At 43.5% G+C, this 19,982-nt stretch overlaps 1 protein-coding gene across 1 annotated transcript; it reads left to right on the top strand.

The window, feature by feature from the left end:
• Nucleotides 1-4,615: 4,615 nt before the first annotated feature.
• On the top strand, nucleotides 4,616-15,303 carry LOC126041272 (uncharacterized). Its single transcript, XM_049806701.1, has 11 exons — nucleotides 4,616-4,918; nucleotides 7,107-7,241; nucleotides 8,482-8,606; nucleotides 8,900-8,968; nucleotides 9,466-9,579; nucleotides 10,385-10,500; nucleotides 10,791-10,846; nucleotides 12,341-12,393; nucleotides 13,044-13,171; nucleotides 13,703-13,859; nucleotides 14,781-15,303. The coding sequence occupies exons 1-11, from the start codon at nucleotides 4,712-4,714 to the stop codon at nucleotides 14,881-14,883; spliced, it is 1,263 nt and encodes a 420-aa protein (XP_049662658.1). The 5' UTR covers nucleotides 4,616-4,711; the 3' UTR covers nucleotides 14,884-15,303.
• The last annotated feature ends 4,679 nt before the right edge of the window (nucleotides 15,304-19,982 follow it).

Below are 19,982 nucleotides of genomic sequence, written 5' to 3' on the forward strand. Positions count from 1 at the left end.
GGGGGTGGATGGATCGCCAGTGCGCATGCGTGCGGCGGCGGGCGCCGTGCAGCGCCGAGCACCCTTGGCCTGAGGGCCTGTGGGCGTGAGGTCGCCTATATCCAGTGTGTGTCACCCCCCCGGCCGCTGTGGCTGGACGTTTTTCTCTCAGATTTTTCAGAGAATCACCATTTGAGGACAAAATTGGACTCGTAGGCTCCCGAGGCAATGCCTTGGAAGGTGCGGGGCCTGCTGACAGGGAGGCCTCGGCCTCATGCTCCCCAGGCAGAGCCCGCGGCCGTGAGGGTGGGCTACGGGCCACGGCCTGCCCGAAGCCACCGTGTTACTGCATCCCCCTGGGGAGCAGGCACCCGAGGGACAGTCCTGCCTCCATCCCGCTCGAGTCTTCCTCGCCGGCAGCATCGCAGCGGCAGCACATCTACCTGCACCTGTGATACCCGAATACAGATCCAGTGGGGTTTACTTCAGTCCTTCCACGAAGGGTTGTTGCCTTACGTCTACACACGGTTTCATGGTGATGCTTCGTTACAGTCCCTCGTCGCTTCAGGGAGTCTCAGGAGGGTGGTTGGCACCTAAGTCAAGGGCCTGTTCTGTGGCCGTTTACTAAATTTGGTCAACCTAGGCTTCAACATCAGCCGTGAAGTTAGACAAATTGTCTTAGATGGAAATACTACTGCATGAGACTCATTCAGAATTTCCCACTGCCTGTTGGGAAAAATAGATACCCAGTAGCTTTAAAAATTAGATGCAGAATAGCAAACCTTGCAGTGTGTGAGCTGAGGATACATTTAAAACATAAAGATAAAAAAGCTGAAGGGTGACAAACAAATCAGGATAGCTCAGGCATGCTTCTGCATCCTGTTTTTCTCTTGTAGCATGAACACCATCTAGTGGGACACGGGCAGCGAGCACATAAGGGGTTGTGTACGCTGATAAGTACAATAAAATACAGCAGCCCACATGTCTAGGTGTGTTTCTTTTTTTTTTTCCCCCCATTTCCTTCTGCTTCTGTGCTGAAATACTAGGGACTTAGAAGAGCTTGGGTTTTGTTGTCCTCTGTTTCCCAACAGCTGGGTTTTACATACTGAAAGAAATTAGTCAGTGCCAATGTCTCTGCTATTCAAATAAATGTCTGTGAACATCTGTAGCTACAAAATCATAAGAGCTCATCTTTTTCTAAAACTTCCATCTCCCTCCATGTTTCCCCTTAATACAACTAATACGTCATTTACCCAGGAATGAAAACAAAATGAAGAAAAGCATTTTTTCTTGGGTACATACTTATAGGGGTGCAGTGCTGATTATAGTGACCTTAACCCTTGAGAAAACTGAAACGCATTGCCTTCCTTGTGCTTTTATCTCAGGATAGCTGATAGATGACAGTTACCCAGAAGTTACGAAAAAGTTAGGTACTGTGTTGTGGTTTTTTAGCCCTGTCAGCTAGACAGGACTCTGCATGTTGTCATACCCAGGAGGTTGTATACTTCAGCAGTTCCCACACACGCTTTATCAGTGAGAGCTGCTAATTCAGTGGAAGTTTTGCAGTCGATTTGGGTGGAACTGATATTTAGTAACTTGTCACCGCAGTGTAGCTAGCACGTTTGTCCACTGGATGGTGCATCACTTATTTCTGCAGCCCTGGGGGAGCCTAAATAGTGTTAGTCATACTGGCCATATGACATTGGCAAACAGTGTATCTCCAGATGCTAATGCAGGGAGAAAAGGTCTATAGACAAGGCAGTTATGTGACAATTTTTTAAAGAAACATCACATACAATGATGTGCAACTTAAATATAGGCTGAAAGTGGGAAATTCTTTCCCAGATCTGAGTTTTCTTGAAATACAGGCATGTCTGGCTCTCTAGTATATACTAGAGGTGTGAGTCTAGCCATTATTTCTGGATATAGTTCTGAAAATCCAGTTACATTTGCAGCTCTCTGAGGAGGAGAGGCCATGATGCAGTTTTTTTCTCTTGGCTTTGATTTCTGTTCAGACACTGCTAGAGAGACTGGATAGCTTTGCACAGCAACTACAGTCAGTGCTCACTGCAGTGCAAAGTCCTTGAGAACCAGTTTGGACCTCAGAGCTACACTTAATCTGATTTTGCAGGCCCTTGATTTGTGAGGGTGCCAAAGTATTTTTTCTGATGGAACATAGTCCTAACTTACCAATTTCCTTTGCCAGGCAGATGGATTTAAAAGAGGCAGTGCTGTTTAAGGTGTTCACTATGCAATGAGAAGTTTGACGGTCAATATTGCAGATGCTTAAGAGCAAGTTAGCAAATTTATGCCAACCAGAAATGGTTAAATTCAGCTTGCTTTGTTCACAGTATTTTTAGCGCTGTGCACTCACTCCTCCTGAAATTAAACAAATCAGGTGAATATTTTCCTGCCCACATTTTTGCCAAGTGTGTGGAGCAGACCTTAGACTTGTTTTAATATGCACAGCGCTGGTTTTGCCATGCTAAAAACATTACCAGACATGTCAGGACTTTGGTTCTTCTGCAAGTCCTGCTGGTTTGGAACCCATTTCCACAGCAAACAATATTGCCAAGATAAATTGTTTGCCAGAGATAACTTCAAGTCCTCAAACAAATTACCTAAGAAATGTTGAAACATAATGCTGCATGAAGCAAATTGTTTCCATGCTTCCTGTCCTCGTAGGAAGGAACGGAGCTTATCTCTGTTACAAATTCCATGGAGACAGCCACAATACCTTCACCGATGCGTTGGTTAGACTATGGGAGGTTTTGAATACTTCACATATCAGAGGAACATATGAAATATTCATGCCCCGTTTATCCTCAGCTCAGAAATGCAAACACTGAAATTCAGATGATTTGTATAAGGACTCCAACAGTTTGGCAAAGGGCAGTAAAGCTGCTGGTGGATTGCATTAGGAAAAAAAGGAAGAGTTTACAAGAATCTCTCATTTGCCATAGGCCCTTACATCTCAAACAGACTAGAGCCGCCGAGGGTTTAATTATGGGTATGTTTGTAAAGTCCCAAAGGTTTGTCATGTGTGTGGATCTCTCCCCATTGAATGTTGCTTTGTGTCAATATTGTGTTTAAATTTTAACTAAAAATAAATGCAGTTTTTCATAATTCATTCCCTTTGCAGCCTTTCTCTGGACTGAACCATATCTGCTGTGCTGCAGGTGCAGGGTGATAACATTGTGGCACATCTCCTATTTTTAGACCGTTTTCAGTCCCTCCGTGACACAATCTGAAGTAAGAAAACAACCTCATTATCTCTCTGGCTCTCTGCCTACTGTCTGCGGTTAACTTTAAGACGTACCCCTTGAATTTTAACTGAAGCAATGGCCATTTACAGAAATAAATTTCTGAGCCTCATTGTCTTAATCTCTGGTGCCTTCTGCTTTTTAGTCCCTGCCCTTCTGCTTTTGATTTGATGTGGTCCGTGGATAGCAATAAAGCGATACAGAACGGTTGTGCTCGGTCTCAGAAAAGGGGAACTGTGTAAAAATAAGGAAGCTTTTTAAGAAGGTAAAAGGAACATCTAAGACACTAAAAGCTTTTGAAGGATAGACAGAAACATGATCATAGAGGCAGAGTAAGTGCGCATCAGTATCAAAAAAGACTAGATAAAGGGCAAGGAGAAGCAGCAGAGCCAAGGAGTTATTTAAAGCAAGTTGCATTCAAAGAAGAAAACCAAAAGAACCATAGGCACTGATCCGTTAAACACAAACCACAGCAGAGGTGGCTCTAAAACCAAATTGAGGGACAACTGAGATGAGGCATAAAAATGTACAAGAAATGCTTCTTCAAGTACCAGGAAGTTCGCTGAGAAAGTCTGTAGAGCTAACAGGGAGTCAAAACACTCAGAAAACAAAAGTAAGCATGGGTTCCGAGAGCCCCATCATTCTCCAAAGTGAGGTCAGCTATATTTCAACCCCTCCTGAGAGGCTGGGTTTATTTTAGTGTAGGGAAATGAAACTAAGTGCTTGCTAACTGCAAAAGGAGTAAAAAGATCTATCGTGCAGCCAGCCAAAAAAAAAAAGCCTTCAAAAATACAGCTTGTGGAAATGGTACCTACAAGAGGTGCTGAAGGGATGCCCGCTGCGATTATTTTTTTAATTTTTTTTTTTGGTAAGTTGGATGAAATGGGCTGCCAAGCCTTTTCGCTGCCCATTGGCCGGAGCTGGCAGCGGGAGCAAGCAAAGGACCCCCGTACGCTGAGAGCCCAATAAAAATGTACAACTGGAATTGGGATCCGAATCAAAGAGCTGGGAACACCCCCAACCTTCAGCCTTGGGGAAGAGCCGCTGATATTGCCCTCATACCCACCGATAGCCCCAGGGGGGAGACCCCAAACCCACCTATCCCGCACCACAACATTTAACCTGGAGGATTTCCTAGAAATTTGGCCATGCCTCTCCAGTGGGAACTGCCTGACCTTCCCTTTGAGCGCTTCCATCCAGCTGGGCGAAATGCGCGCTGAGATTTTTTCTCGGGAGAAAAAAATTTAAAAAGTTAAAAAAAACAATTTTTTTTTTATTTTTTTTTTTTTTAAAAAAAAGAGCACATACAACTCCCCAGCATGACCTCAGCGCTCCGGCAGCTGGGACAATCCCGCTCGCGGAAATGACCGGGACTGGTCCCGGGACACAGCGGTGAGCGGCCCCGAGGCGGCGTCTGCTGGGGATCCAGCACCCCGCTCCGCGCCCCGCTCCGCGCTCCGCTCCCCACCATGCTGGGGCTACTGGGGCTGTTGGGGCTATTGGGGCTCCTGCTCCTGCTCGGGGGACGGCGAGCGGCTGCTCCCGGCACCTGGGCCCCGCTGAAGCGCTGGGCCCTGGGTTGCCTCCTGCTTTTCCACGGCGCCGGGAGGCAGCGGGCGGCCGGCGGAGGTCCCGCGGAGACACGGCGGCCGCGGCCACTTCGCCCCGACCCCCACGTGAGTGTCCTGTGTGTCCCCTTTACCCCCCTGGTATCCCCAATCCTGGAACCCCCTTCCCCGGGACCCCCTTGCCTGGGACCTCCTTCCCCGGGACTCCCTTCCCTGTTATCTCCCTGCACCCTGGCACCCCATCCCCAGCATCTCCCCCCCTCTCCCCCCCCCCCCCGATCCCTGGAACCCCCATCCCCTAGGACCTTGCACCCCCCTGGAGCCACGCCACCTCCATCTGCGGAACCCATGTCCATCAGGGACCTGCAGCCCTCTGCATCCCCTGCACCCCAGCACCTTGCATCCCTCGGGGACCTGCATCCCTCGGGGACCTGCATCCCTTGGGGACCCCCATTCCCTGCATCCTGCACCCCCACTGCCCAACTCCTAAAGCCTTGGGACTCACACCTTTTCTCGCCCCCCCCTGTTGCTTCAACACATCCCAGGGAGGGCAGGTTGGGGATGTCACCTTGGTTGTCCCTTGCAGGGTTATCTCAAATCAGACCAGCTGATGTCGATGGGAAAAAGCAGGCACACTGCGGGACACAGAAGCCTTTGATTTTAGCACACTTAAGTGAATTGAATCTAATTTTCCAGGTGGACTTGTCTGCTTAATAAATAATAAACCCTCTACCTGCAACCTGCACCTTGCCTGTGTTCGTGTACCATCCCGTCAAAATACTCACTGTGCCTAACGGGGAGATTTGGGTGGGCTTTGCTGTGTTATTTGGTGAGAGGGGGAAGCAGAAAGGCTGATGAGACAGGATTTCCCTCGGTTTTCCTTGCCTCATCAAGATTCAGCTTGCAGATGCCAGCTGAGATTTCAGATGCTAAGCAATTTCAGTGAAAAATCAACTTCTTGCTAACATTTCCTGGAGCCTTCTGGGAATCCTTAAGTCATATTATTTAACAAATGCATTGAGGCTTCTGCTTAGCATTTAAAAAAAGAAGCTCCTTTCTCTAGCTTTTCCTTTCTACTAATTAAGCTGCTGCTTGGAGCGTTTTGAAGTGTTTTGCCAGTCTTGACCAGATTTGATAGGGCAGGAGTGACACCACCTTCCAAATCAAACTGACATCCAGGGTGGTTTGAGATATAGCCAAGGGCTCTGTGCTTTCCTCTCTGCTCCTCCAAGCAGCAGCACTGGAGCAACACTTACAGGAGAGGTCTAAAAATGGATCTGGAAAATACTTCCAGAAATGATGTCTCTGAATTTTTGCACCGGCATCCAGCAGGCTCACTCTGTGTGTATTTCCAGACTCTGTGCCCTCAAAATCCCACCTTATCTGTATGCATAAGAGCAATAATAATCTGATTTTAGGTTTGTTTTTTTTGCATTTTACAGTGAATCATTTTTCAGAAGCAGAACTTCATCCATGCCCAAAGACGCATTCATAAATCTTAATTTCCATGTTCCAGCTTGTAAAACATCCCTTTGAGCGAGTTCTGCACAAATATGTGAAGATATACATCTGCATTTGAAGTCGTGGAGTTCTGTGCCTAATAGTTTTTGAGATTCGCGGTGTTAACTGGCCCTACAGCAGCCCAGCTGCTAATCATGTTAGTAAAGTGCTGGCTTTCCTCTGATTTTCTTTCTTTCTGTTCCTTTTCCCATTTTAGTTCTAAGTTTCCCCTAAGTATAAGTTGTCCTATATACAGTTTGAAGCTAGGTGGGGAAACAGCATGGTTGTGGCTCAATTTCATCCTCACAGACACTCTTTTTGAGGGCACATTTCGTAAGGATTTTGGTCAAGGGAACTTCTAATTGCAAAATTATCATCTTAATTCAGGATAATATTTCACCTTGTCCGTGGCTATCATGCAGTAATTATATTCCCTCTCTAAAACTGCTTCTCGTCTGCCCCCTCTCTGCTTTCTGTGTCTGCCCTAATGAGGAAATGGGCAAATGAGAAAGGAAAAAGGCTTCTGTGTCAATGTGATTATTGTATGCCAGATTGCCTAAATGTTATGGACCTCTGTCATTTTCTGAGCCCATGGACTGCCCTGTGTTATGAACAAGGCTTCGCTGCTGCTAGCAAAACTCTCTGGCCGTTCGCTGGGCTGCCTGCTATTAAATATAAAAAGTGAAAGTAAAATTTGATTCCCGAGAAGAAACCTACGGAAAACAAAGAATTACTCATCTTCTCCCCCTCCTTTCCTGCCTCCACCTGCACCTAAAATCCATTTCCCTCTCCCTAGGCACTCGATTCGGTTTACTTCACCGGCTTTGCAGAGACCAACAAGACCTTTGTGATTGCTCGTCTTGCAAAACGTCCCAATGGGATCTGTGAGATGTGGCTCTTCCTGAGGGTGGATGGAATAGGAGAGTTTGAAGTAAGTGGTGGATGTGGGATGACATTCAAGAGCAGTGCTTAACTCCTGTCTTGAAGCCATGTTAGGATCCCAAGCAAAAATTCATGTCCTTTGCTGCTTCACTATATTAACATCCTAACAATAAGACATCAGTGCTGTGTCTAAGGGCAGTGTAGAACTGGCCAGATTACTGGTTATGTCTAATTTTTTGAGTAGGTACCTGACACTCATTCCCTTTTTCCCCTAATGTGCACAAAATGTATTTTTCTGAAAAGTGTCTTGGTAAGTCTTCCAGGCAGAATTTGAGCATTCAGTCTTTCTGATAATGTGCAGCACCTGGTTAATAAGTTACGTTGTATGGTTATGGTTGATTTTTTTCCCCCTTTTTAATGAATGAAACCTATAAAAAACATTGTGGAATTGCCTGCATAAAAGAGAAAGGAAAGCTTTTAGGGAGTTATATGTACATCTGCTTCATTCTTGCCAAAAAGAAAACAGTGTTAATCATATATTTTGACTGTGGATTTTCTTTTTTCTTAATAGGTGACTACATAGTAAAGAAGGAGGGAAGATCTGGCATAAATCCCTTTTCACCCAACTATGTTTATGTTCACAAATTTGTTTCTCTGAGTAGCCATGACCAGAAAAAGCAGGAGACATCCTATTTGCAGAAAATAATAAAAGAGAAGATTGATATGCATTATTTTGTTTTCTAGTAATATTTAGTGTAACGATACTACTTTGTGGCTTTGTTACTGCCAGCCAAGTTCAGGACCTTCTTAGATCCTTCCCTACAGCAACAGGCTTAAGTTCTCTTTTAGTAAGGTGGCAGCTTAAGGAAACAAGACATGGTTTTCAAAGAGCAGCTGAAGAGTTTGGGGAGCTTGCATGCAGTAGAAGTTTAAATCATTTTAGAGTTTCATCAGATTCAGTCTTAAAAATAAATTTACTCCCAGAGCCCTGTATCAGCTTGGCTGTAAGCTTGACAGTCACTAGCATAAGGAGCTGAGTTATTGCAGCGACCTCCCGTCACACAAGTAATTCAGTTGTATTATCTGAAACAATAATGTGTTATCTTATAACTCAGGTGGTTTAGATGCAATTTCCCCTCTCTGAAAATCTGATTACTAGAAAGCAGGTAGAACTGAAAAGCCAATTCAACCAAATGTTCCTCCTGCAGAGGACCGTCAGAGCAGGAGTTCACCCACGTTGCATCCTCACAATTGAATTAAGCAAATGTTTTCCTGAAATGTCTTTTTAGCACCCTCAACATCCAAACATGATGGTGAGTGATGAATCTGAAGAGATTTGGAGTGGAGGAGGGCTTACTATTGAATACTTAGAGCCCCAAACATGCTGGAAAATAAGCTTCGACGGACTACTCAGGTATTGCAGCACTCTATAGTTTCATTTACCTACACTGAAGACTAAGGCTTTTTTAACACTGTCTGGAAATACATTTAACCGTCTTGAACCAAAAGCTATTTGGTAACAATAGCACGCATTAGTTCTTATGGAATGAAAATACAGCTACTAATACATACCATTACTATTCTACCTTAGCACACAATAGTATCATTCTTCTGCAGTCTCTCCTATTGCATCCGTTTACATAGATGTAAGAAACATTTTGCTGTTTGTTTAGGAATGATACGCAATCATAGTGCTTTGCCTTTCAGAAAAGGACCCTACCGACAGCAGTGGAGCGAAGAGGAAGGTGAACTCGTACCAGTTAAATTCTCTTTCCAGTAAGAGTGTTTCACATTTACTTTGGGATGTATAGTGAGTTCATGCTTAGAGATTTGGTTACGGTTTTCAAAGGGTCAAGTGCACAAAGTAACACATGAAGCCCTCGGCTCTGCTTTCTCTTTCTGTTTATGGACTCTGTTTGTCTGATAAAAAATTATTAGCTGTCAAAGTAGCACAACATGTCTGGAGTAATGCTGTATTTTTACCTCTGAACAGACTACATGAGAGAAAGCAGCATGCTTTTCCTTGGGGCTCTGCCCTGCCGGCTTCCCTTCCTAGGTAATCTGTTGACTCTTGTAGGCTGTTGTTGCTCTTCTCGGTTTCCTTTTGTTTTCCTCCTTGAAAAGTAGTTACAGATTTAAAATGACAAAAATCAGAATTTTCCAATAATCATAAAATACAAAGAGTGCCACTGTCAGGGTAGCAAGTGCACAATTTGGCCTAGTATGACCTGAAAGCTAATAATGTCTTTTATTTTTTCCCCCTCTTTTCATAGTTGGGAGAACTTCACAGAAGTCTTTAACTTTAGTGTCGACAGTCACCCCAGCACATTTGCACGTGCATTTGCCCAGGAACTGTGGACCATCGAGTTCTTCCAGAGGGTCAAAAAGTGAGAGGCAAGATTACTTTCTTCTGGGGTTAATAGTAATTTTTCTACGGATCTCTTCAGAGTCTGTCTGTTTTAGGTGATTTTAGAAGGTGGGTTTAATTTGAATTGAGCTAATAAAGAACATGGCTCATGTCAGGTGTCTCCTGGATTCATTACCATACCAGACCTGACAACCTCTAAGGAGGATCTTCCTAATATGCGGGTGGAGGGATCTGCCCACAGTTTCGGTCTCTAAAACCTTGAGCATTAAGGAGTATTTCTTATTCTGTCTTTTTTCATTGCTAACAACCTGATTTAGGTCGCTTCCAAAGTCAATGGTGCAGGTATATCTAAGCAAAGGATCGAATATAATTGTGTGAAAGGAGAGCCAAAGTGGGTGTTTTAATTACTATACAAGCTTCAGAGAGCTGAAAATACGAGAAGAAAATATGAGTATCAATAGCATGTTGTCTAAATACAAGCAGAGAGTATGTATACCAATAGTGTGTTGTCTTTGGTGATACCTGATGACTTCTAAGCAGCAACTGTTTGGTAGTACAGCGCTTTTTCAAACAAAGGGCATTTTTGTAGTCTGTCAGGGTGGGAATTTGTTGCTGTTTCATTCTCAGGTGTCTCATAGACATTATGTAGTGGTAACTGGGAAATGTAAAAGTGGTTAATAATGTGGAAAATCTGGCATAGCCATGATCCAGATGCTCTATCTCCTTCATTTTGGGATGTAAGTCCATCAGATTGGCATTGAGGCTGCTTGAATAGGAGAATCGTTGATTTTGCCTGTGCCAATTCACTCTTTTCTTTCTTCCAGACAAAGGGAACAACATTTTCGACATGAGCAGTGGGGCCAGTCTGTTGGAGAAATTGAAATAGAAAATCATGAGAAAACCGAACTTTCTCTCAAAGGCGTTCGGAGCCACTCTTACGGTAACAGCACCAGAAGCAACTCACTCACTTGGTTACCTTCCCTATAGCCGGTACTGGTAGGACAGTGGGGCTAAAGATTATCTTTAAAAATAACCAATTTCATGACTGGGCTTGGAGTTAAGACATTTCAGAGGAAATGCCATTACTGTTCTGGGGACATGCATATGCTTCCCATGTTATCAATTACAGGATATCTATTTATCCAAAGTTGATGTCAAGTCAGGTACTATTAGTTCATGTTTTCCAGCAATGGTGAACTTTAGGGTGGGTGATTTTGTTCTTTTTTGCAGGTATCCGGGACTGGTCTGAGATTTACCGTTACGTCATGATTTTGACACACTTTGAGGTGGGTATTAACATGCCAATATGCTTCTTCACCATGAAAATGGTGATGTTCCTGAGCTTGTCAATTGTATTTAAATAACTAGAAATAAGGCATTGGGAGCATCCATGGTGTGCAATCAGAAGTTCTAACTGGTGCCATCATGAGCCCGTATCAGTGTTGGGAGCAGCTCTCAAAAGCAGAGCCGTGTTTGTAAAAACTGAGATTTTGCTGCACGGGTTGAACCAAAAGTTGTTTTGGTAACTTGCAACTGTTTGTTTTGGCTTTTTTAAAGAAAAATTAGGTAGGCAGCTTTACAGGACAGATTCTCGGCTGCCACAAATATCCAGCGCTCTGTGGAGTTGGTGCAGTGCCGATTCACACTGATTGAGAGCCTGAAGTGTTTGAAGGCATCCTAAGCGTTCATGACAGCAGTCGGCAAGTATTTCTGCCTGTGCTGAGCTCTAATTCTTTGCTTTGCCGTTGTGGCTACGCTGGAGGAGAGTCAGCGCTGTGGCTGCTGGGAGCACACAGCCTGGGGAAATGCTGAACGCCGACCTTACAAGCTGGCATGCAACCCAAACAGATGCTCCTGAAAAGGCCTTCCTTTGCCAACACAGGCGTAAAGAAATCGGAACTCTCTATTATAGGCAGCATTGCAGGAGTTAAGGCTGAATTCAGAATAAAAGTTCTTTTCCCAGATATGTGGTGGCCAGCACAAAAACTCACCTTGGAAAATCCCGCATATGTGCAGATCCGGTACCTGCTGTGATTTAACATATACCTGTGTACCTTTTGATAAGACTGTGCTTTTGCACTGCTATGTATATAATCATGTAGTAACCTCTCCCTTTTCTTCATAGTTATTCAGGACTCAAAATAATTGTGGCTCTTCCTCTCCTAATTAAAAGCTATCTGACTGTTTGTTAAGAAGGAATTAAAGTTTACCACTGATTGAAGTTTGGAGTCCTCATACCCTGAGTGTCTGTACATATATAACATCACATTCTAGGCTTTTATTTGCCTCAGAGCAGCCTAAGTGCAGCATGATGAGATTCAGACTCAGGGATGGAAGAGAAATGAATAAAAACATGAGATTCCTCTTTCTTAGTTAACATTTTTCCTGTATGCTGCTCTCAGGCATAGAATAATATAGGTTAAAAGAGATTTCTGGTCAAAGCAGGGCCAACTTTGGTAGCTTGCCCATCAGTTTTGTACATGGCTAGCTGACATCTATGCAGGTATTGTTTCCCTTCTCCTCTTATGTCTGCTTGCTGTGGACTTTCTGTTGTCCTTAACGTCCTTAATTTGTCCTTAACGTGTTTGGGTTTTATTCTTGGACTCTCATTTGCAGCCAGATTTTCAAGGATGATGTATTGAGAAGATTTAAAAGTATAAAGTCATAGCACGTTGCATAACCTGAGATATATCCAGTGTCATCTTGGTCAAGTCAGTGTATGACCCACAGAAATGAGTCCGCTCAAATTAGACTGCTTTTTCTTTATCGCTCTCTTACAGGATGGGACTGCAGCACATTTAACAGTTATTAATATGCCAGCTACAACAACTAAGTAAGTAACCATGGAAGTTTAAGCTGCTAAAAACATATGTCTTAAAGGTGGCAGAAGTTGCTCTGCAGGATGCTTATATGCACATTCTTGCTTTGAACCCGTACAGCCCGATTTCCATCCACACCTTCTTGCTCCCCACTCCCTCCACCCAATTTTCCATTTGAAATCAGTCACAAGGACAGCTTTTACCTTCAATTACTTCCTTTCCATTCAATTACTATTTTGCTGATTCAGCTGCCTGTCTTTCTGTCTAGATGAGTTAGAGGTACAAATTGAGCACTTCCAGCTATTTAAGAAGGTGTGTCTCCATAGTAGGGCATTATGCAGGGAGCCCTGCCTCGCTGGCTGGTGTTCTCTGCATCCAGAAGCTTAAAGACCAGAGTTCATGGCCATGGGACCAAGTGGGACCAAGTGATCTGCCTGTCCCACTTGCCCACCACAATCCTTCCTGCAAGCCTCATCTTTCCTGCGTGCGTGGCTTCCCCCGCTCAGCATTTGCAATATCCCACAATATAACCTTTTTTATTTATTCCTACTGCTTTCCAGGGATGAAGGCCATGCTCAGCGTTGAGCTCCCCTGGAAGGCCAATGTGCTGGTCCATTTGAGTTTTGGTTGAACGTTAAACCTGCTCCATTTCTTTCCCTTTCAGCCTCACTGTAGGTTATGTCTTTTTCCCCGATGGGAGGAAGGCTGGCATCGAGTGGTCCAATGCCTCACTGGCTGAGATGGCTGATGATGGTGTTATCAAGGATGAATATGGAGTCAGTTTTACTGCCGGTAAGCTAAATGTAGCCCAATTATATCTGCCTTCAGCTTTTTGGCATGCAGCTCATTTGCTGGAGGAAAGACTATTCAGTGAAATTCTATGTGATCCTTGGAGCAAATTGGAAAGCTAAATGCATCATCCTACACCCTGAGAAATTTACCTCTGTGCTTAAGTTAAGTCATATGTAGTGTCCCATTGGTGAACAGTGTTGTGTCCACTGCAGGATCAGGGCCACAGGCAGTTGTACCAGAGGGAGAGTTACAGTTTCTATTTGTGGTGACTGTTGCTTATGCTAATCCAGATAAATGATGCGATTTTCACTTTTTTGGATGTCAAAACGTATTATGAGGTGGATTCAGCTGCTCTGGAAATAGGGCTTGATCAAAGATTTTACTTAATTTACAAAGCAGACAGGAAAACTATTGCTCTTATTCTTATTGCATAAGAAGAAACCATATGCAAAAATAATAGATCTTGGGATTTTTTGAGGTAAAATAGTACTGAAGGTTGGAGACATTCTTTCCTTTTTACTCTTATCGAAGGTGGCAAGTACTTTGATGTTTCTGCAACGCTGGATAAGCAAGCTTGCCCCATGGTGTATAACGGCCTGACTGGAAGTGGCGTTTTCCACGAGTGCATTGCAGATTTCCGACTGAACGGGTTAATGCAAGGCTGGGGCTTGGTTGAATTTTATTACAGGTAAAATAATGACAGGCAAGAAGAGGTAAAGAATTCCCATCCTCCTATATTGATGTGGCTACAGCTCCACAGATATTTGAAGCATAAATGCACAGATTTTTTATCTGATGTAAAGATATGTTGTTCATTTAGTTAAATTGACAAACACTCTATATATTATTTGAAAAAGAATGATTGTGCAAGCACTTCATACATACAGACAGACCATGGGCACTTGTTCAGTTGTTTGTGGTATAGGTTTATGTAGGATTTTGTATAGGTCTCCATACATAAGTTGGTGATGGTCCATTCTGGAGACTCTTATTTCAGCAATCGGTCACATTATAAAAATAATGAGTCCTCTACCCCAAACAGCAGGCTAACCTTTTACAGGGTGAAATTTGCTCACACAAGTATTTGTCAGACTAGAGCACAGAACAGATAAATGTTCAGAAAATCAATACAGGAATGCCTCTTTTAGGGGAAAGGATTATATTGAGAAAGTATGTGCTTCTCAGTGAAGCGCTGTTTCTCCTGCCACGTGATTGTCACAGTCTTTTACCAGAGCCTTTTTCCTATTGAGTCTTTTCTCTCATGAAACAAAGGCAACTGGTTGAACTTAAGAACCGTGGCTGTAGCTGCTGCCAGGTACCTGCTCCACTCCCTTCACTGACTGTCAAAACCTGCATGGTGGAGGATGTGACCTAGCACAAAAAATCTCAGCTAAAACCCAAAAAAGGCACCTTCTGCAAGTCTGGACAGTCCTGGACATTTCTAGATCCACCCCAGGAAGGCTTAATTTGGCAACGCTGACAAAATTCCCGTAGGCTCTCATCTCATATCTGCTTCCAAATCAAAACCATGTTAGAAATTAAAGAGTGGGTGTCTGGTTCTTCCCCCTCGCCGCAGGATGCCAACTCACCATCGCTGCTCTTCTTACAGGGATGAAGCCGCCCAGCTGGTTCCAAATTTGCAGCTTGGTTCAAAAGCCAAACGACCCGACCTTTCCTCCTGGCACCCTGCGACCAACAGCACTCCCCCGTGAGCATTTGCAAGCTTGTCCCAGCATCGTTAGCAAGCAGCAGCTTTCAGAAAAAAAATAATGTTACTCCCTGCAAAATGCACAGTTTTGGGTGTGGAACTCATTGTCACAGGATGCTGTGGAGGTCAAGGTTATAAAGGGATTTGGAGAGAAATGAGATACATTTTTAGTTGTGCAGCTTTTAGTGGTTGCTAACCATGGTGGTCTGGAGGCAATTTAAAGGAAACCTCTGAACAGCCGATTGCAGGAAGAGTGCACTAGGAGGGATCGCTCTATGCTTTGTCTTTTGGTATTTTTCCTAAACTGCCAGCGGCTCCCCACCGTGAAGACCAGGACACTGGGCTACGTGGATCTCTGACCCAATTTAGCAGTTCCTCTGTTCTTTCAGATTTGTTTTTGAAATAAAAGCTCTATCTTTCTGAACTCTCTGGTTTTTATAGTCGTTAAAACATGGGAAAAAGCTGTTAGAGGAAACAACACTGATTTGATAGTCTTGTCTATGACTGTATGAGAGCTGAACTGGAACAAGTAGGAGAAAGCACATCTAAATGAGGTGTCTTCTAGGGGTAGCATTAATGGCCAATTAAATAAGTGGTACAAACATATTTTTCCCTGGTCTGAAGGAAAGCCAGGGCCTGGTAGTCCAATTTAGAAGATCTGAATACCTCGTCATTCTCTTGAACTTAGATGCCATAATAATCACAACATTCCTGTTAGTCACTGATAGCTGCTGGCCCAAGGTAGCCTACAGTGTGTTCCCTACCTAGATGCATCTTGCCATTAAGTACTGAAAATTAAACAATACTTATGATATGTAAAGAAAAAATAGTTATGTTGGAAGATCTGGATAGAAGGAATTAAGGAAAAATGCCTCATTCTGTGTACCAGGCAGCAACGCTATGCAACTACTGGGAGCATCATAAGGATAGGTTGTAATAGCACCACCACTCCATTTAAGAAAGCAGTGAAATCTGGGTGCATATATATATATTTATAATCTCTGCTTAGGCTGACACTGGAGGAGACTTCAACAGACTTTAAAGAAGACTTTCCCCTTTCTGAGATAGTTCTTACACTGTTACTGTAACAGATTTATATGCAGAATAGGTGCATGAATGTAAAATTATTCAGCCTATATATATCATGGCATGACTGCATGTTCAAATTTGGGATGCATTACTGAGCAAGGCTGGGATGATGCCAGCAACAGCCTGATAACGATGCAATAGGCTGATTTTATCAGCAGTCTCTTCTACAGCTGTGCAGTAGGGTAGAGAGATTCCCACTCCCTGATGAATAACATTGTCCCTGTTCTGCATTTGTGCCTGTGAGCTGTACCCCGCCGAATGCACAGATTTGTGGTCCAAGTGCCGAGCCCCTCCTTGCAACCCAAACCATCAGCTGTATGGGTAAAGCAGACTTAACGACTGCATTTCTTTCAGTATAGTCATTGATTCAGACCTTTGGATTTTAGCTGGACTTCTATAAATACTTCCTTAGTTACAGTGGTATTAAGAAACGCATTCTTGTGAGTCTTGCATAAACTTAAAGATGTCTTCAATCTGTCTGTGTGCTGGTAGTCTCAATGCACTGAAACAGGGAGCTTCTAAATTACTCGAGACAATGGTACTCTGACAGAAGGGAAGGCCTTATGCCTCTTTTTACACATAAGAAATCAGTCAAATAGGTAATTTTAGAAAGGTTAGAAAAAGAACTATGTTATACGTTACAGTTTGTTCCTACTAAGTATGTGGCTTGTTTTGCTATGATCTCAGGATCGTCTGTTCCTTTTTTTCTGTAGAGTTTTTGTCATGGCTTTCCTTTTTTTTTTTTTTCTTGAAGATTAAAACATTACCATTTAGAAGAAGGAATACAGGCACATAATCAGGTGCCTGTCTGGAGGTGTTGGACAATGTAGATAATAAGAAAAATTGTTAATTATTACTCTGGAATGATAGTTTGAGAAATTGATGTAAAAAAATTCCCTGTCCAGGCCAAAAATTAAAAATCCATCCCATCAAGGAAGGTATTGATCTGGCTGTTTCTGACCCACAGAAACTGGGCTACAACTGGGGATGCTGTGGAGCAAATGGCAGGTATCTCCCCCGAATCGTAGTCTCTGAACTTCATGTTCCTGCAGTGGAGGAGGCAGAGGAGGATGACGTAACCTTCATCGCTCTCCTTTTGTCCTCTTGTTTCTTTTGGTACCAATGGATGGAGAATTAGAGCACTCCTGAGTTCAGTTTGGAAAAGTTCAAGCAGGTTACAGAAAATGATTAATAAAGTTTTGAGCTGGCAGGTTTATTTGCCAGGTGATGAACTACTGGTACGGTATTTCAGCTTGAAGGACTGAAAAATTGACTGTTGGGGGTTTTCTCCCTGGATTTCAAATTAGTTTATAGTAAGCTTGTGTCCAGGACACATGGAATAACTTATTTAATTTAAAATAAATCTACCAAGCCCCACGCTTTGACCATATGAAGTGGTCCTTCTCTTGTGGCTCCTTTCTCGGTGGAAAAATCCATCTTGGGAAATGCTTCTGCAGCCCAAAAGCATTAATTCTGAGGAAAAAAAAGCAGTAAATGGAGGCAAGTCCTGGCCAGAAGTGAAATGTAGCATATGATCTGCTCTCGTCCGGCATGAAGAGAGGCAGCTGGAGCCTTGTCGGGATGAGCTGCTTTCCAGCATCTGCATTTTGCACGTCTGGGAGGAACTGAACACCTGTAATTCCTGCTGCTGTCAATGGGCCAGCGCCTGACACGGCAAAATACTTGCATAAAATACTCGCGCGTCCCACTGGAGCTCACATGCACGCTGAATTTCAAGACTCAGGCACTTGTAAAGAGGTCATTTAAAGGCTGTCACCCCCAAACTAAGCAGTTCCCATCAATCTGGCCTTGGCTACTGATGTCTAGAATGGTAAATATTTTACTAGGCTTATATATTCTCCTTCCTTTTTGCAATCTTTCATGTATTCATAGTATAGATGTAAAGGCCATTTTCAGTGACACTGTATTTCACTGGTAAAAAGAAAGGAAGAAAAAACCCCTTTTTTTTCTCTTTGGATTTATGTCCTAGCTTTACAGTTAGTGAAGCAAAATGTAGCCCAGGGAGTTCTGTAATTTATTTTTTTAAAAAAGTACTATATGGCCGAATTCTCTCTGCAAAGCAACCAATTATTTCAAAAGTAGACTTTTCCCTCCATAAGAACAAGCTCAGCAGCCAAATGACCCAAAGACATTCCAGACAAAATGACTGATAACAACCCACTCACTTCTTCCATGTACTGGAACCCTGACTGCCTCACGCTCCCTCTTGTTTACCATAAAAAGCCACATCAGTCTTTCTCCATCCAAAATTGCTCTTCCCTAAACTGTGGCTGTTTTATTGTCGCTGCTCTCCTAACATACTTAGACTCAGAGCTCAGGTGTCTGCAGCAGGGCCTCCAAAGGGATCTGTTCTGGGGGGCTTTCTGGGTCCTCCCCTCCCATTTTGAGGCATTTTCCTTTCCCGGTTGAGGCTGTAACTAGTTACAGCATTGATTTTTGCTTTTATTCAGCATAAAAAGCTTTACTAAAACCACAGTGCAAATGAAGTTCATTCTAATCTGGCCATAAAATTTTACGAGGGATGTAAATCAAAGGGAGGAGTGGCAGCTAATGCTCTGGAAGAGTTGAGCCCTGTTCAAGTTTTCTCAGTAGGGTTAAATCCCTCCAGGAGCAATTAGCCTAACAAGCTGTTTGGTCCACTTATAAATAACGTCACCAATGGAGATGTCTGGAGGTGTCTGCTCTGTGCACAAGAGACTTTCCGAATATGCTGAGTGGTGAATGACTTTTTTTTCTTGATCCACAGCATGGGGGTGGAGATGCATAGCTGACATGTCCCAGCAGCTTCGCTCACATATTTGTCATGTTTTCCAGGAAAGATATAGAGGGGTAAGTAGGAGTGCCATGCTCTTCTGGAGTGTCCTCCTACATTGCTTGGTAGCTGTACATGGGTCAGCATTTCTTAAGCGCTGACCCCAAATGCTTTGGTCAAGGTGACTTAGAAATGACCCTGTGCACAACAAACCTGGGAGTGGTTCATGGCTGCAGTCCTTGTCACATCTCCTGGGACATCTGAGACCTGTGCAGGACTTCTGTTTGCTATAGGTGTTAGAAATGTGATTTGCAGAAGGAGGTCCATCAGATGCCATTTGAGCAAGAAGATGTTGATAGGAGCGAGGGTCTGGGTGCCGCCCATTGCTGTGCCAGCCCTGGAGGGCTGAGGCACGGGGGAGAGAAGTTTTACCTCTACAGAGTGTCTTTTCTGCAATTATTTGTCTGGAGAGACTCAACAAGGTGGAAATTTCTTTTGGATGTGACCAAGTGACTTTGGTTTCTGCATTCAGGGGCAACTCTGACACATCTGGGCCCCACCACCTCGACTAACTCTATAGCCTCATTTTTCCCTTCTGCTTGAGAGATGACCTTAATTCTCCTACCTGTACCATTGGCTTGAAGCATCTTCTTGGGTTTGGTTTTTTTTTTAATTGTCATATATTTGTCTTTCTTCTTCTGAAATACATTGTAAATCTCCAGCCTTTGTGGTCTTATGATCATGGAGGAATCTTCTGCAGCACATAGAGAGCTCACCCCATAAAACTGGCTTTATAAAATGCTAATTGGATGTTTTCAGTTGCAAGGATGAATAGACCGCCCATATCCCTTTAAAGTTTGATTTTTAAAAATAGAACTGAAAGGGGCTCTTAGCCGATCTCTGCCAAAGCATGAACTCCACCATTGGTGAAAAAAACACCCATATAAGGAGAAGACAGCCCTGAATAATCGCAGTAGCCTTAAGCTGGTGCCTTTAACCATCAAAAATGGAGACTTTCATAAGCAAAAAAACCTCAGCGCAGATGCTGCCTTAATTTCAACCCTCATATGACTCTGTCGTTTGAGTTTGTTCACTGAACCCAGCAAATTTCCATGTGTCAGGAGGCATTAATGCTTTTGGATGAGAGGATGAAAAGGATGGGAAAAGGATGAAAGGTCTTCGGTCTCATCCTGTTTGCACCTTGAAGGGACAGACCTGCATTCTGCATATCGCATCCAGTG

The sequence above is a fragment of the Accipiter gentilis genome, chromosome 7 (genome assembly GCF_929443795.1).
Source record: "Accipiter gentilis chromosome 7, bAccGen1.1, whole genome shotgun sequence".
Lineage (NCBI taxonomy): Eukaryota > Metazoa > Chordata > Aves > Accipitriformes > Accipitridae > Astur > Astur gentilis.

Bases quoted from the DNA above. Each gene is read 5' to 3' on its own strand.
- LOC126041272 (XM_049806701.1), top strand. From the start codon at position 4,712: ATGCTGGGGCTACTGGGGCTGTTGGGGCTATTGGGGCTCCTGCTCCTG. The intron at 7,242-8,481 runs GTAAGTGGTGGA...ATGTCTTTTTAG, and splicing joins ATGGAATAGGAGAGTTTGAA to CACCCTCAACATCCAAACAT. The intron at 13,860-14,780 runs GTAAAATAATGA...CTCTTCTTACAG, and splicing joins TTGGTTGAATTTTATTACAG to GGATGAAGCCGCCCAGCTGG.